Source organism: Strigops habroptila, assembly GCF_004027225.2.
Source record: "Strigops habroptila isolate Jane chromosome 13 unlocalized genomic scaffold, bStrHab1.2.pri S16, whole genome shotgun sequence".
Taxonomy (NCBI): domain Eukaryota; kingdom Metazoa; phylum Chordata; class Aves; order Psittaciformes; family Psittacidae; genus Strigops; species Strigops habroptila.
In genome coordinates this window covers 4,517,872-4,533,573 of record NW_022651054.1, presented here as the reverse complement: position 1 = coordinate 4,533,573, position 15,702 = coordinate 4,517,872, and the positions used below count along the sequence as shown (strand labels likewise).

Sequence of the window (15,702 nt, the reverse complement as noted above, 5' to 3'; positions counted from 1 at the left end):
ACCAGCTCGTTTGGAATTGTTTTGTCTCTTAGTTTGAGGTGATTGCATTTAATTTTGCCCTTGCACTTTTTCCTGGCTTATCTGTGTGCACACTGGTGTATGCATATGTATGTGCGTGTACATACGTGTTCACATGGTACCTGCAGGTACTTGGGTGTAAGATTGCCAGGATCACCACTGCAAAAAGCCTGTGGTGGGCTGTGGGATGCAACTAGTGCCGATTCCCAGGAGAAATACACAATATCTTCATTAGTGTTAATTATGTATTCAAGAAGGTGAGTTAATGGGGGGGCGTTCGTTGGTGTGTGGTGCGGGTCAAGCAGCAGTGGGGGCTCCCAACGCCTCTTTCTAGATCCGGTAGCGTTAATTACTTTGTGTTTACTTCACGTGAGCTAATTGCTTCTGCCATTTAACCACAGAAACACGGCGCGGCCCTGGAGGGGGGGTATCTATCACCCACTTCCCGCAGCCCCCGACCCCGCTTATCCCGCGCTCCCCCGTGTGGTGGGTGCGGATGGCGCTGGGCACCTGTAATTAAAGACCGCCTGGAAATTACAAGTGGGATGGTTTATGGGCTACGTTCACTGAATACGGTTCCGGCCGGGAGGGTTACGCGAGCGGTGCCTGCGCCTTTAAGAGGAAACGCATCTGTTTGTTGTTCCCCCCGCGCTGCACGCCGGCGGCGCGCCGCCCGCTCCTATTGGCTGCCGCTGCCCCAGCTGCTGTCTGCGGGGGGGCGGGGAGGGGGGGGGGGGGGGGGGGGGCGATTCCCGTGTCGGTGTGTGCGGACGGGGCGAGAGCGCCCCTGCCGGCCTCGCGTTCTCATTGGTGGCGAAAAAATGGGCTGCGGCTGGCGGTGTCCAATGGGCGGGGTGTTGCTATGTGCCAGCGGGTGGCGATTGGCGAGCGGCGGTGTCGCTCAGGGCCATCAGGCTCGCGGGAGCGCCTATAAGGGGCGGGAGCCGGCGGGAGGGGGAGGGCGCTGCGGGGCTGCCTGGTGCGCGACGGCCGCCGCGCTGCGTCTGCGCTGGGGACGCGCTTGAGGCGGCCGCGGTGCGGCGAGTGAGTGCGGCGGGGGGCGAGCGCCGGGCGGCGGGACCGGGTGCGGCGGGGTGGCCGGGGGGGGGGGGTGGGGGTGGCTGAGGCTGGGCCGCGCTGCAGCAGGAGCTGCGCCACAGCGGCGTCCATGTCCCCCCCCCCCCCGCCCGCTTCCTCCCCGCGGAGGGGCAGCGCGGGTCGGGGGTGCGCGTCCTCAGGGGAGCGTCCTCGGCGGCTTCTCCGGAGGGGAGCCCCGCTGCTTCGGGGCAGAGGGCCTGGCCCTTGCGGCGCCCCCGGGGCTGGCCGGGCTCAGCGAGCGGCGGCCTTTGTCTGCGCGGCCGGGTGAGGGGCTGGAGGCGGGGAGGGCAACAGGTCCGAGCCGGGGAGAGTGTCCAAGGGACAGCGCGCAGGCGAGGCCAGAGGGGTTTGGCTCGTCCTGGACGCTTCCAGCGAGGAAGGGCATTAACAGGAGGGAGCTGCGGGAGCGGGGCTGGGGGTGGCCGGCGTGCCAGGTAACCGTCGGAGGAGGAGGAGCAGCAGGGATCGTCCTTCCTAACAAACCCTTTCCCTGTTGCAAGTAAACGCATAATAAAACCCCGAAACCCTAGATGAGATCTGCGCCTGACACAAAGGTGTGTGTGAGGCTTAGGCTTGTGACTCCAGGGAGAGACACAGCATCTTACCTGGGCTCTGGGGGCACTTCCTGAGCTGCTGCCAGCACGGCCCAAAGGGCTGTTACCAGGGACGAGCGCCCTGCCATGCTCTATTTATTTTTACTAACACTGCTGCTGGAGTCCCTGGAGACCAGGCCTTTCCCAGCTGCAGGCTGAGCTGCCCGGGTGACATCATGCCTGGTGTGGCAAAGGAGAGATTACAGAGCACCGGGGTCAGCCGTGGAGAGGGCATCCTCAGCCCTACGCAATGCTTGACGTTAAAGGCAGGCACTTTCTGCATGTGGTGCATTGAAACTGGTTGCCATCAGGGAGCAGGGGTAATTCTGCTAGTCTGTGCTGTTGCTGTAGCCTCTGGTTAAGGGTGCAGCAGCTTTCTTTTCTGTGGAGTGCTGTGCTGAGGTCCAGGGCCTCAAGGTGAAATGTCAAAGGTCCTTTGTCTTGTGCTTCTCCGTAGAAACTTCTGGGTTTTACGCAGAAAAGCCAGAGAAGTTTGAGATGACAGAGGTGGCCGTGGAGTGAGCTGTGGGTCCGTAGCTTCAGATTTTAATGCTGATTTTTGAAGCCAAAAGAATCTGAAATGTTCCAGTTTAAAATGTGATTTTAATGGTGTAGAAAAAGAAATTTAATCCTGCCTACTTTGCCCCATAACATACTGGAGTGAATCTGTCCTCACTTTTTTCTGGCATCTATCTTAAAATACAGGAAGAGGAAGGCCCATCCAGCTAGTATTTTTACCTTGCAGACAGCAGTTACGCGAGGGGCAGGACAGCACACCTGCCTTCCTGACATGGCCTTCCTCAGGGCTGCTGCATGCTCCAGATAAACATTTTCTGCTAATGCATTTACAGTTACTGAAAGCTGCTGCTGGGTAGTGCAGAGCGGCCTTTGCTGAGTTAGGTGGTTGTAAACAAGCAGATACTGAGAGAGCTCGACTTCAGTCCGTGAGAGGATTCTGCCTGGAGAGGATGTATTTTGTGACTTCATTCTTGCTGAGCACTCCCACTGATCTTAAGATCTCATCGTGTTGGGATCCACGCCTCTGGTTTCTTGTAAACATTGTGTGCTGTCTAACGGCAGTGCTTGAACAGAGAATTAAAATGTTCTCCTTTTCCCACTGGATCTCTAATTCTTGTTTCTTGCTGAAATACCATTTAAACATGAGCCTTAAGCTTTGAAGCGAAAGCTGGAAATGCTGTAGGAAGGACAGAGACATTGCTTTCATCTGACAAAGATGTCAAGTGCTTGGTTTTTTTCTTTTTGGTTTTTTTTTTTCCTTTGCAGGTGTGTCTTTCGTGAAATAACTGGCAAAACCGTACTGGTCATTGAGCTCCCCTATGTCCTCTGGATCCACAGATTTTGAATAAGTGATTTCCTTTCTTTGCTGTTTGGTGTGGGTAGTTGAGCCAGGGTTGTACTGCAGAAGGCAGCATCACTACCTGTAAATCCACATTCCCTCAAAGGCTCCTTGACTCACGGATTGAATACGTGTTGCTGAGAGAGAGAATTTAATTAAGGAACTGGTCACTCTGGTGTAGGTCCTTGCTGGCAGTTTAAGAAAGCGGGAGCTCCTTGATCTAGCGTGGTACTACATGAGCATTGCAAGGATTGCAGAGGAATAAAAAACCCATTTATTTCTTGTTCTTGCATCACAGCCTTGCCTTTGGCCACGCGCATGGAAGCCTCTTAAAGAAACACCAGTAAAGCTGGGCTTTCACTGGGCTTTGGTCATTAACTGGCAGACCTTTGCTTACTTGAACTTAAGCTATGAAGTGCTAGAGCAGTGGGCTTCAAGATGGATCACAAAGTGGAATCTGGAATGGAGAAAGGGAAACATCAGTTCTCTTAGCTGCTTTGAAGCTGATCAGTGATGTTCAAGGCAGAATGATGTAGCACTGTGTATTTGTTGCTTTCAAACCATAAATACGAAGTGTCCTTTTCTCCCCTCCTTGGCAGAGGCCTATATGTTAGTCCTTCAGGATGTTCTCTCTTTTCTGTGTTTGTTAGTTCAGAGGTCTCGTCTTCTAGATCTAATCACAGTAACTAAAGACAGATTTCCTTTTCCTTCCAGAGGCCAAGGTGACTCCATAGAAGAGATGGACTATTCTGACTCAAGGATTATTTTTTTTTTTTCTGTTCTTTAGAACAGATCTTTAGCTGGTAAATCAGCATGTCTGTTGGTGCTGTGATGCTGACTGAGGATCTGGATCTCTTCTTCCCAAAATAAAGTCACTTTATAGTTTGTCTTATCTGGGGAGAAGTTTTCCAGGTGGGCTGCTGCTCAGTTGTGCTGTGTCCTAGGCCTTAATCACGCTCCCTGTTGTCCCCTCTTCATCCTCATCAAAGTTTGTCATTCACTTCTCTCTCTGAGTCTGCTTTTTGCCATGTCTTATTTGCCTTTTTGTTCCTTGTTTGTCAGGGCAGGTAGTTGCTGTATATAAGCTGATTGTTCTGTTCTGGCTTTGTGACCCTGTACTCGATAGCCACGTCTGCCAGGCCTGTCTGAGGGTGTTTTCACCTGCTGATCCGGGATGTGTTGGATGTTGGGAGTAACTTTGTCTGTGGAAGCGTCACTGGACTGGCCAAGCCACTTAAGGCTGCAGGAAGTAACATAATTAATGAGACTTAGTTCGCCCACATCTTGTACCTGACAATCTCAAGTCACTTGACAATGCTAATTAAAGCTAATCATACTCCTCTGTTTTTAGTAAATAGCTATTATCCCTGCTTCACTCTTGCTTTAACAAATGATAGTGCCAGGCAGTGTGAGTCATTGGAAGTTAGTGGCATGCAACCCGTAAGAGCTGCCTTCCGGCCTTTGCGCAGGCTTACACATTCAGCTGGAGATGGGGTCTTCTGCTCCTGTTCAGGTGTTGGTTTAGCCTGTTAAAAGGTGTGATATTTTGCCGGCTCAGAAAAATATGCAGCTTTTTGACTCTTTTTACTGCTGTTGTGACTTGTACAGAACTAACCAAGGTCGAGCAAAGTTTCATAAGCTGAGGATGCTTTGAATTTGCCCTTCAGAGAACTTTAGATCCGCTGAGCGGAAGGCGGAGTGGTGTCAAAGCTGCACTCTCACTTCTCCTGTTTCACATTGGCAGTGACTTCATTACGAGGACAAAAATGTGGCGTGGTGTGGCCTAGGCATTGCATAGCTCAGCCACAGAACTGTGGAAGATTGAAGTTTCACTGATGAAATATTGCTAAAGGATGGCTCGAGCAGTATGTTATTAAAAACAGATTGTCCAGCATCACAAAAAAAAAAAAAAAGATGGAATTAATGATTAGCTGGAGGGGGGGATCTTAATGAGACTCCCAGGAACTCCCAGCTCAAGCATGTGTCAGTAGGCACGGAACTGCAAGAGGCCAGTCAGCTCACATACCTTGGCAGTAACATGGTAGCGAGGATATCCAGGAAGAACTAATAACTGGCAAGGTAACAGCTGACTTGACCATCTTAAACTAGATTCAGTTATAAAGTATCTGTCATGTGATGATTCAAGTTATAAATCTTCACCTGACTTTGCCCCCTTGACATATGGGTTGCTAAGTGAAAGCTAGAAGGATGATGACTGAACTGCCATGGAAAGTATGTACCTCATTAATATAGTAACTGTTGCATAAAAAATGTTACTGGCAGGGATCGGCCAGAATTCAGCATCTTATCCTTGGCTTTACTTGGAAAAGAGACACGTATCAGAACAGAAGATAAAGTCAACTGTCTCTCCCATGCCAGATGGGCTCTGGGCAGTGCAAGGCTAGTTAAGAGATGCTCCTGGGAAGAACTATCTGAGCAGATGGGTTTTGTGAGCAGATAAAAACATGCAGGATTTGCAAGCTCACAAATAGTAAGTTATGACAGGCCGCTATGGCAGATCCTTCTTTCAGCTACTGATAACTTTGAGGATATTGGAAGGATGCTCACAGTAGATAAATGTTCTCTCTGTGTTCCCTGTCAGTACCCAGCCTTTATCAGAGAAACAGATGATCCATCCAGCAGACCAGATTAATTGAATCCTAGTCATGCCTACACTTGCCAAAAAGGAAGAAAATAGAGCAATATAAGGAGCACAAAAAAATGTGATAAGAGATGATTTGGATAGCTAGACTGTTCTACAATTAAATCAAATGAGGAAGAGAAGTTGGGAAGTGTTTCCATTTTGTCAGTAATTGGTCAGTTGGATGGGAAGAGCTTTTCCATGATGTCTGTAGTTCAGGTTGGTACTACAATAGCAAGGCAGAGTGGTCTTTCATTTTGTAGAATGCTTTATATGTGTCTTACTGGCAAAGTGTGATGTCTTCCATTTGTGGCTCCAAAATGTGACCATGCCATTGAACATGTAACTTTCTTCAGCAGGACAATGGGTATGAATTGAAAAGCTGCATCTTAGTGTGCTTGAACCATTGCTGTTACCTCACTCAAGTGCATCATATTTACTTGGCCAGTGCAGATGAAGGGCTATTACCCCTTTGTGTGGGATGCTGGCATGAGTGTTTGCAAATTGTAAAGGAGGAAATGAAGTCATTTGTGTTTTAAATTAGTTCAGCTTGCAGTTTTTGTTTATTTGTGCCACAAGTGGGATTTGTTGGTAGGAGCAAAACTAAGTACTGGCTTGTTTCAAATTTGTCCTGGCCAACTGTGATGCTTTTCTGCATGTATGTTTCCTCCTGCATTTGGTAACACATGCTGGCATCTCTGGTAACTGGTTATTGAATTTAGCTGTGATGGATTGTACCTGCAAAGCAAAGGTGGGCAGCTCGTAGCTATAATGCTTGTGTGCTGCTTGTTGTCAGCAGTGCAGGCTCTTCTGCATTGCAAAGATACTGCTGCCAGGCAACTTGGAGGAAAGTGGGAAGAGAATTCAGCCAGAGGTGTCAGTCATTCCTTGGCAGAGGCTGAATCTTGCAATCCATGTTCATGTCATTTTGGAGACAGGCCCAGGAAAGTTAACAAATTTTGAAGCCAGCCCTGTGAGATGACATCTGTCCTAGCTGTCCTGAGCATTTGAGATGAAATTGTAATGGGAAGAATTAGATTAAAATTTCCATAATAATTTCCCTTCCCTGCATCCCAGTGGTGTCTGTGGCGTGCCCGAGTGGATTGTTTAGAACAGTGCTTGTTCTGAACAGTGGGGAGAGATGAGTTCACAGTTCTGACACTGAATGGTTTGAGTCCAGCCTTAGATCCGTAAATATTCTTGTGGTCATCTGGTTTGAGTAGTCTGCAGCCAGGACAGAAGCACCTCTGCACCATCTCAGCTGAGTTACTTTAAGCTATTCCTTCACTTTCCAGTCAGTTGTGCAGTGTGGTTCAATGCAGGAAAGCTTTTGCTTTGAATGCAAGAGTCCTCTGGAATTGCTTCTCACCACACTGTTGCACTTGAGAACTTGAAAATGCACTGGTGTGATGAAACTTCTAAATTTGATTTAATCTCCAAATTGTCAGAAGGTAATGCAACTATGTAAAGAACATTTTTTTTTATAAAAAAGACTTTTAAAAATTACTTTGTTTTTAATAAGGTGTGGATTAATAGTGTGTAAAGTGACAAAGCCAGACAGACTTACAAAACTCTATTTTAAGATTTTTAAAGATTTGCTGTTTGTTCCTTTGAAGTTTTGACTCATTTTAATGTACCTTCCATGTCACCTTCATAGAAAGCCTCTCCATCAGCAAGAGACCAGGAAGCTGGTTGTAGGGGGGTGCGAAGTCTATTTTTTGATGAGGAGGGTTTTGACAGCCCACAGACTGACATGCTGCCAGCTTGTACAAAAGGAAAACAAACCCAAACAACTCCCCCAGAAACCCCAACCTTTAAACTGCAATTAATATAATTGCTCTGACACTTTTGAGAGGTTTAGTACTGATAGCTCTTCAGCAGAGCAATACCTCTGACGTGTCTGCTGATGGGCTGCTGTGGTACGTGGAGCATGGCAGGTGCAGTATGGTTGGCGTCCTGCCTGATTCACCATGGTCAGGTAGTCGTTAATTGCTTCTTGCTTCATCTCTTTTTGATGCCCTCTAGTGGTTACCTGGCTCAGTGTCTGCAGCACTGTTTGCCATCACCTTTTTGCATCCATCCATCCATCCATCCATCCATCCATCCATCCATCCATTTCCTTTTCCCAGATTCATAAAGGCTTCCTAGTGGTGAAGAGTGTGGAGAAGAGAGAACTAGGGCCTGCAGAAACAAAGTGGCTTGCTAGGAGATACCCAGAGGAATGCAGGGATTACATGTATTTCTAGTTGAATTCTCTAAGCAGGGATCCTGCTCCGTACTATTATTTGTGTTGCAGTGGTATCCATGTATCTGAAAAAAGTGAATGCAGAGGATTCCTGCTGGCCATCTTCCACCATTTCTCTTGTTGTTTTCCTGTGTCCAGGGTCTTGCAAGGTTTGGAGAATGAGCTGAAGGAGCGCAGGCATTAGAGAAAGACACTTGGGGTTCATGTAACAGTAATGACTTTTGGTAGTCGTGCTAGTACTGCTTAGCTGCATGCAGTGTCATCAAGTGTTTCAAGTTGGTGCATTTCAGATGCTTGATACTGCAGGAGTAAAGGTACATTGTGTATACCTGTATCCTATTTAAACTCCTTTCTTGGCCTTCCCTCCTGTTCTGTGTTTAAATTCAGAGTGGTCATCCTTTCCTGCAGGGTCTTTCATGAGGTGCATTCTAGCCTCCTGCATTCAGATGATCTGGCTTCATCCTTTCCAAAGCTGTTGCAGTCCTGTGTGGTAGTGAGGATCTCCAGAACTGCCCTAAACCAGGAGATTTTGTTGCAGTCCTCCACCATCAGAGTATGAAAGCTCCTTTGCTGTGCTGGGTGTCTCTGAGGGTTCCACACACAACTTTCCGACATTAAACCCAGACTCCCAATTTCAGTGTATCACCTTAAAGACTAGCCTTCCTCTTCAAAACTGCAGTGCATTATGCAACATTAAGGCAGTTTCTATGTCAAGAAAACCCTGGTAAGCGTGCTTACCTCAAGCGTTTTCTTAGAATCATGCTCAGACCCTGGAGCAGCACAGGCTGCTACAGTTTCTGACCTTGTAAAAACAGAAAACTCTCCAAATCCAATTCCTCTTGTGCTTTCATTGCACTCAGCGTAAGTACATCTCTGGACTCTTCCATATTACTGAGAAGAGATGCCAAAGAAGAAAGGTTCGGTTTCCAAATAGGTGGATTTTTTTTCAGAGCTACTGTAGGCAGCTTTCTATAGCATTTGCAATGTTCTAGTAAGTATTTAACGGACTGTAGTTTATTTTAAAAATCAAATAATCCATAAAACAAACCCTCAGACCCAACAAACCTGTTGTTTGTCCTGTCAGAATGAACAGGAGCAATTGCATCTGAGCTGCATTGCACATGGGTTTTATGCAAAATGAGACTTGGGGGGGATCGTTTTTGTTCTCTGCCATTGTGGCATATGGACTTGTACAAGCAGTAGCCTTGTCTTGCAAGTGTTTGGCACAGACTTAACATTTCTCCTTTTTTGTTTCCTGAATTGCTGACAGCTTCATGTGAAAAGTGGCTGTTGGACAGGTGGAGGTTGAATACTGAACCAAATAATTGTCTGAACAGCAAAATGTGTGTCTTGGTTTTTTTTCTTCCATGGTGCTGGCATCTGCTTAAAACTTAACAGGATTAAGCAGGGCTGCCCTAACACACATACTGCTTGCAAGCAGTGCATTCAGCTGATTCTCTCACTGATAACCACGATAAATGGCATTGATCTTTTCCCTAGAATTTTTTCCTTTTGTTTAAACCAGTTTTCTGACTTTTTGTGAGCTAATTCATGCACGCAGGTTTCTGTTCCATCCACTTGAGCACGTCTACCCCAGAGATAAATTTCTCTTGAAGAATGATGAAAGAAAAATACTGGATTATGTTGCTGGTGACAGATATTAATCTCTAACAGTATTGGGCATGATGATAGAGTAGTCAAAGCATTTTTTTATTTTTAAGTGAATGGAATGACTCCACTAATGCCCACTGTCAGTGAGGCTGATGAACAGTAACTGGTTCTGAAAAACCAGAGGCACAGCCTAAAATCATCTGCATGCCTTTGTTCTGCAGTAGAATGAATGCCCAGCTAGCTGTTAAATAAATTTAATTCAAAGGTGTTTGCCACTAGGACAGGGGGAAAAAAAAAAAGGGTAGGAGGTTGGGGTTTGCATTGCTGAGGGCCATGGATCCCATTTAATACATTTTGAGATGATACTCAAGACAGAAATGGGTCCTTACAAGCTTCTAGCTGTGCTTACAGGATGTGAGAATGCATTTCCTATTGTTTTTCCCTCCTCTCCCTTGCTAAGATGAGGTTAGAGATCTTGGTAGACAGCACACAGTTAAACTGTTGGGCTGAATGCTGTATGAAGGTAGTACTTTTATAAAATACAGCTACCATGGATGAGCTTATCTGAAGGTTTTTTGCAAAGCGGTTTCTTCCAAGATCTTAGCTCACAATTCTTTATTCTCTCCCTTGCCTTAAGCAAAGGGATCAGTTTGGTTTGCCTTCTCAGCACAGTACTGGGAAAAGGAGTTGCAATGGATCTTAATCTGTGCTCTGATATCGTCTCACTTGACTATTTTTTTTGTCCGCTTCTAAAAGGTCAGATTTTTTTGCTGACGTTAAATGTGTTGCAAGGTCAAATAAATGAATGCTCATTAAATGCTTTTGCAGAAAGCTGCATGCAGCAGATAATTTGTGTGTGCGTTTGTTTCTTTGTTAGATAAATGCAGTTGTAGTATTTCCTGTTTACTCATTGTTCTAGAGCGCTGATGCTTAGGAGGCCTGGACAGAGCGGTCAGCAAACAACAAATTCAGGGATTGCTGTTATATTATTCTGGTTGGGTATAATTTGTGTCTCCATTTGGCTTTGAGGATGCCTGTGGACTGCATTGTGCTCTGGTGTTAGGCAGCTGATCAGAAGAGAAATGGTTTGGCGTTACAGCATAGGAGAGAAGTGGTAAAACTGGTGGTTGGTGTATTCACCTATCTGTGCTGAGGAAGAGAGAGAGGAGATTGCACCATTTCATTACAAATCAATGAAATATAAGGTTTAAACACAGTCTGTTTAAACAGAAATCGGGTAAGGTGATTGCAAGTCCTTCCTTTCCTCCAGATGATCTGTCCAATGTAATCTGCTTCTTTCAGACAGGTCTTGGTGCTTTGCCTTGGAATCCAGTTGTGTTTAGCTGCTGAAAGAGCACACTTAGTCTCTTGTGTACGGGTACTTGGAGGACAAGGTACATGTCTCACAAATTCCAGGTTCTGAGACCTGTTACAGCTGGGATATGCTACTGAATCAGGGGCTTGAAGTTTGGAGATGGTTCTGTTGTCTTGTGACGGGCACTTGGTTAGTTCAGGAAGGCTGGGATGCATTGCTTTTACTTGTATCTACTCAGCAGACAATAAGGAAGGATTCTGCTTTGGTTTGCATCTTGCTTCTGCCCAGTTGCAAATTTAGGGTTCAGTCCTTGAAGTGCTCCTCTCCTCAATGTTGTCTAATGCAAAACTAACTCAGATTTGACAAAATCATGGTGCACGTGGAGAACTGGGGCAGGGTACAGGTGAGAGTTCTTTCTCTTACTTCTCTGATTAGTGTAAAAGTCATGTTGAAATCCAGAGGTGCATCTATGTACCTAACAGTGCACAGGCGGTCTGCTTAGCTATGGGTTGACCAGATAAATTGCAGGCAAGACCTCTTTTGACTGAACAAGAGGAGGTTTAGTTCCTAACCAGCTGGGAAGTGAGCCCTTCTGCGTCAGGATGGGTCTTCCAAAGCTCTCACTGTAACTTTAATTGGAAAAAGTTAATCTGATTAGTTGGTGTTTGCAAAGAGCTTTAACGATGAAAAGCACTATGTAAGTGCTGACTTATTTTGATCACGGTAGATATGCTTTATCAGCAGTTGGCTGGATGAGTAAGACTCTTTTTTCCCATTTGACTGTTAGGGAGCTGCCTTCTGGAAAGCAGAAGAAAAATGTTTCAGAGAACAGGAAAAATGATATCCTGTTGTCTTACTGGTGTCTGCCTCCTGTTGAGCACTGTGCATGGTCATAATACAGTGAAACTGACTGCTCCAAATGATGCCCATGTGGGCCGATGACAACTCTCCAGTATAGTGCTGGTAGGAACTGGTTACTGGAAAGCTTGCAGATGGCATGCCTAGCTTTCGAGGGTTGTCCAGCTGGCAGCAGGTTCAGTGGGTGATGCTTTCAGAAACACTGAAGCAACTTGGATACCTTGAATCTTCTTTTTCAACAATGACAAGACAACTTAGGAGCAGAAGTGTTGAAGACAGGGTTCTGTAAATGGCGCTTTGGTACGAAAGTGATGAGGTGTTTTTGCAGATCTCACTGTCTCGTGGTGGTCACACATGAGGCTTTCCAGCAAACAGCAGTAATGGCTTCAGTCTGATTTTTATTGTTTTCAAGTATGACCTGAGCAGTTTTGTCATGGCTCAATACTTGTAACCAATGCTAACACTGGTCAAGAGGTTGCCTAAATGGGATGCTTATGAATTCTACAACAATTTTCTTGGGCCCTGCTCTCAGTTCCATGATAAACTTTCTGATTTCTGTTGAGCTGTTTTGACAGTTTCCCTTTTAGCAAGGCAGAGAGATGTATTTGCTTAGAGTAGCTCCAGTCCAGCCCTTCTCTACAGCATATCTTGAGCCAGGTGTGTGGCTGGTGCTTTTCCTAGGAGGGTGCATCCTACTGGGCAGCAGCAGAACCTGCTTAGCATGCAAATGCCAGGGAGCTGTTTTAGCAGCATAGTGACCTGGGCTGGCCTAATTCTAACCTGGAAGATTATCAGCTATGCTTCAGGCATGTTACTCATCCCGGCTTAGAGACCAGCTCTTAAGCTCTTGTACTTTGCTGTTTTGTTCACTTCAGGAATTTCCACTGCAGGTCAGGTGTGGGGGTTTTATGTCTTGCTTTTCTCAGTTTAGGGGGTGGGGTGTTGATGATTTTCAAGTATTTCATACACAAAGTGCAGACTGAGGAGCTGAGCAGGGTCATATGTTTTATGGAAGGAAAAATCCTCACGGGAGGAGCAGCCAGAGTTCATAATTAATTTCTAGAGCATGCATACATGCCACGTGTCGGGGAGGGAGGGCAGCTGCCTCCTTTATGCTGCCTTTCTCCTCAAAAGAAACATTTGTAGCTGGTGAGGCTTATAGATGTGGGATCTGGAAAACTAATTTTTGCCAAAGAGACCCAGACTTGAACTGCCGTGCAGGCTCTGTGAGATGACGTCAGATTGTAAAAAAGGTGTTTCCATCCTGAATAGGATTTTTCACTGTCTCTCAGTATCAAGAATAGTCATCAAAGGCTTCTCCTTGCTTTGACTGCTGTCAGGTGTTCTGAGTAAAGAACAAAACTAGAGTGCAGTTTTTATAGAGTAGCTTCTACATTCAGAACTTGCAGGGAGATATAAAGGAGAGTGTAATGAAGTAATCCTTCATTTCCCATGTGGAAACGAGGGCAGAATGGAGAGAAGAACTGGTTTGGTGACTCATGTACTTTCCTGGTGGCTGAGAAAACCCATATCCAGCTCCAGCTTTTCCATGGGTTTCCGGGGTGTCACATTAGTGAGTTGACAGGACAGCAGCTGGCAGGATCCTGACTTTCTCCCTAGCTAACAGAGCCCATCTTCTCCAAGGGGTGGTGCAGAGTGGGACCTTGACGTGTGCAGTTCCCCAGAGTTGTTTGGGAGACTGGGCTTGATGAAAGTCATCTTGGCATCTTTGTGCCTCTGTAGTAATTTCCAAATCCATTAAGTGTTGGAAGAATGAATAGAGGTTGCGAGCATTGGAGTGATAGGAAGATGGTAGATAACAAGCAGGAAGATGTGAGGGTAATCAGCAAGTCAGCGGCTGAGCTGTGAATAAAAATCTGCCTGCCTTGATCTAATCCACAGACATCATGCCTGTCTCCTGGCTGCTCCGATTCTTCCCTACTCTCTCGATCTAACCCTAGATCGTCCTGCGGGTGAGATCATCGTTGCCGCCTTTGTGAGCTGAGTGTTCCGTCTCTGTTCTTTTTTGCACGCAGGTCTGTGTGAAGTCCCCCATTCCCTCTGCCCAAATCTCTTCCTCTGAAGCGGTCACCAGCGTGTGGAGCCTGCCCCACACCCATCACCTGCCAAACCACGGCCTTTACCTGTGTCTTCCGGTGTTTCCCGTGCGACCCGTCCTGCGGGAGTGCCTCCTGGGCCACCCCAGAGTTCACGCAGTGCTCAGTGGCTCCAATGGTGAAGATGACAAGGTCCAAGACTTTCCAGGCATATCTGCCTTCGTGCCACAGGACCTATAGCTGCATTCACTGCAGGGCTCATCTTGCCAACCATGATGAGCTCATTTCCAAGGTATGTGCATGACCTCACCCACAGGTGCTGGGTGGACGCCTCCTCCCCGGGGAACGGAAGGGTGCGTTTGCTCACGCTGCAGGTCACTTGCTCTGGAAGTGCCTGGTCTTAACTGGTACTGCAGTTTTTGCTTGGAAAATGGGCTCTCAGCCTAAAGGATCTATTTGTGAGCTGCTGTTTTTGTTTCAAGTGTTCTTGAAAATAGCTGTAGGAACAGGATTCAAAATTCAGGCCTCTGGAGTGCTTACAGGTGGTCTGTCTCTGCTCATGATACTGCCTCCTCCCTCTCATTTCCAGCTGTAAAACTGCGCTAACTGGTGGCTAGGACTGTGTAAATTACTTTCCTGACTCTTATTCTTCACATACGTACTTGTCAGCATAGCCAAAGGGTTATTGCATGATCATGATTTGGAGGTGAAGTCTGGAGATGTTTTCCCTGTTAACCTCTGAACTGTACTAAACAACTACACTAAAGCCCCTACTTAAGGGAAGGTTCTCTGATGCTTCTACTGAAATGTAAGATGGATTTTCAAAGACTAATGAGTTGTTGCTCAAATCCTCCAAATTTTTTGCGAGTCTGCTAACGACGCTTTGCAGTGAAAAAGCAAGGCATGGATTGTAAGATGTGCTCTGAGCAGGGGACGGTGGAAGGATTCTGTCCTGTCTTCTGATCTGTTGATCGCAAAGGTAAGGGTCTTGAGAATAAGCTAAATTAAAAGCTTTCAGAGCCAGTAAGTCAGGGGCCTTTGATGCAGAGGGAGCAGGCCAGTAAGAGGATCTCTTTCTGAAGTGTGAAAACTAGACTTTCTTGGAGTGTCCATTGGAGCCTGCAGTGCCAGGCTGTGGTCAGGCATCAGATTTCTGGGTTTTAACTGCCTTGGCAATCAACTGTTCTGTAGAGTTTATTCAGTTTATAAAATCTGTGTTCAGAAAAAGCACATACACCATAAGATTTATTAGCTGAGATGAGAGGAAATACTGCTGTGAGCTGTGTGCGTGTGCAGCTTAAACTGGTTCAGCTTCCTGGAGCAGCCTTAAGAGAAAGGCCGGGATCACAAGGGACAGAGGTGCTTTGCCTGTTAGAAAGTGTGTAGTGCTGCTTCTCTTCCTCTTTGCAAAGAAAATACTAGAAATTATCACCTTGCGCCAGTGGCATCTGCCTTTACAGGGTCAATTCAGCTGCGGAGGTCCCTTTGGACCTCTGAGTTGGGTCCTCAGACCTGTCTTCTTCCATTGGAAACTTTCTCCTTCCTTTTTCTCTTGGTTGTTGCATGAGCCAGGTTGAAGCATACCTTTGTGATGCTGTCTCTTGTGCCAGACAGTTGATTTTGAGTTTTCTGATATGAATAATGCTGATTGCAGACTGCAACTATTTTAGGTTTTGCAGTTTCTGGAAAGACAGGCTTCCTATTTGGCCATCACCTCTGAGTCATTCTGGGACTCATGGGGATGTCCTCTTGTTCTGGTACAACTGCAGTGGTTCTGAGCAGAGCTGTCCTTGAGGACCACAAAGCCTCAGGCTTTTAAAAAGCAGAAGGTTGTACATTTCCTCAACAGAAAGAAGTTTTGAAATGGAAATGCCAACAGCAGTCTGTGCCCAGGTCTGGATATGAAATA

The 15,702-nt window shown here is 46.4% G+C and overlaps 1 protein-coding gene across 2 annotated transcripts in view; it reads left to right on the top strand.

The window, feature by feature from the left end:
- Positions 1-964: 964 nt before the first annotated feature.
- Positions 965-15,702, top strand: part of YPEL2 (yippee like 2) — a 38,037-nt gene continuing 23,299 nt past the window's right edge. The window contains exons 1-3 of one of the 2 annotated variants that reach the window (XR_003989549.1): positions 967-1,053; positions 6,555-6,558; positions 13,773-14,085. Coding sequence is in view for 1 of the 2 variants with exons in the window: in XM_030472569.1 (XP_030328429.1) it covers positions 13,969-14,085 (117 nt within the window). In the remaining variant the exon portion in view is untranslated. Of the gene's footprint in view, positions 1,063-6,554; positions 6,559-13,772; positions 14,086-15,702 lie in introns of both variants that reach the window. The other variant, XM_030472569.1, reaches the window with a different exon arrangement.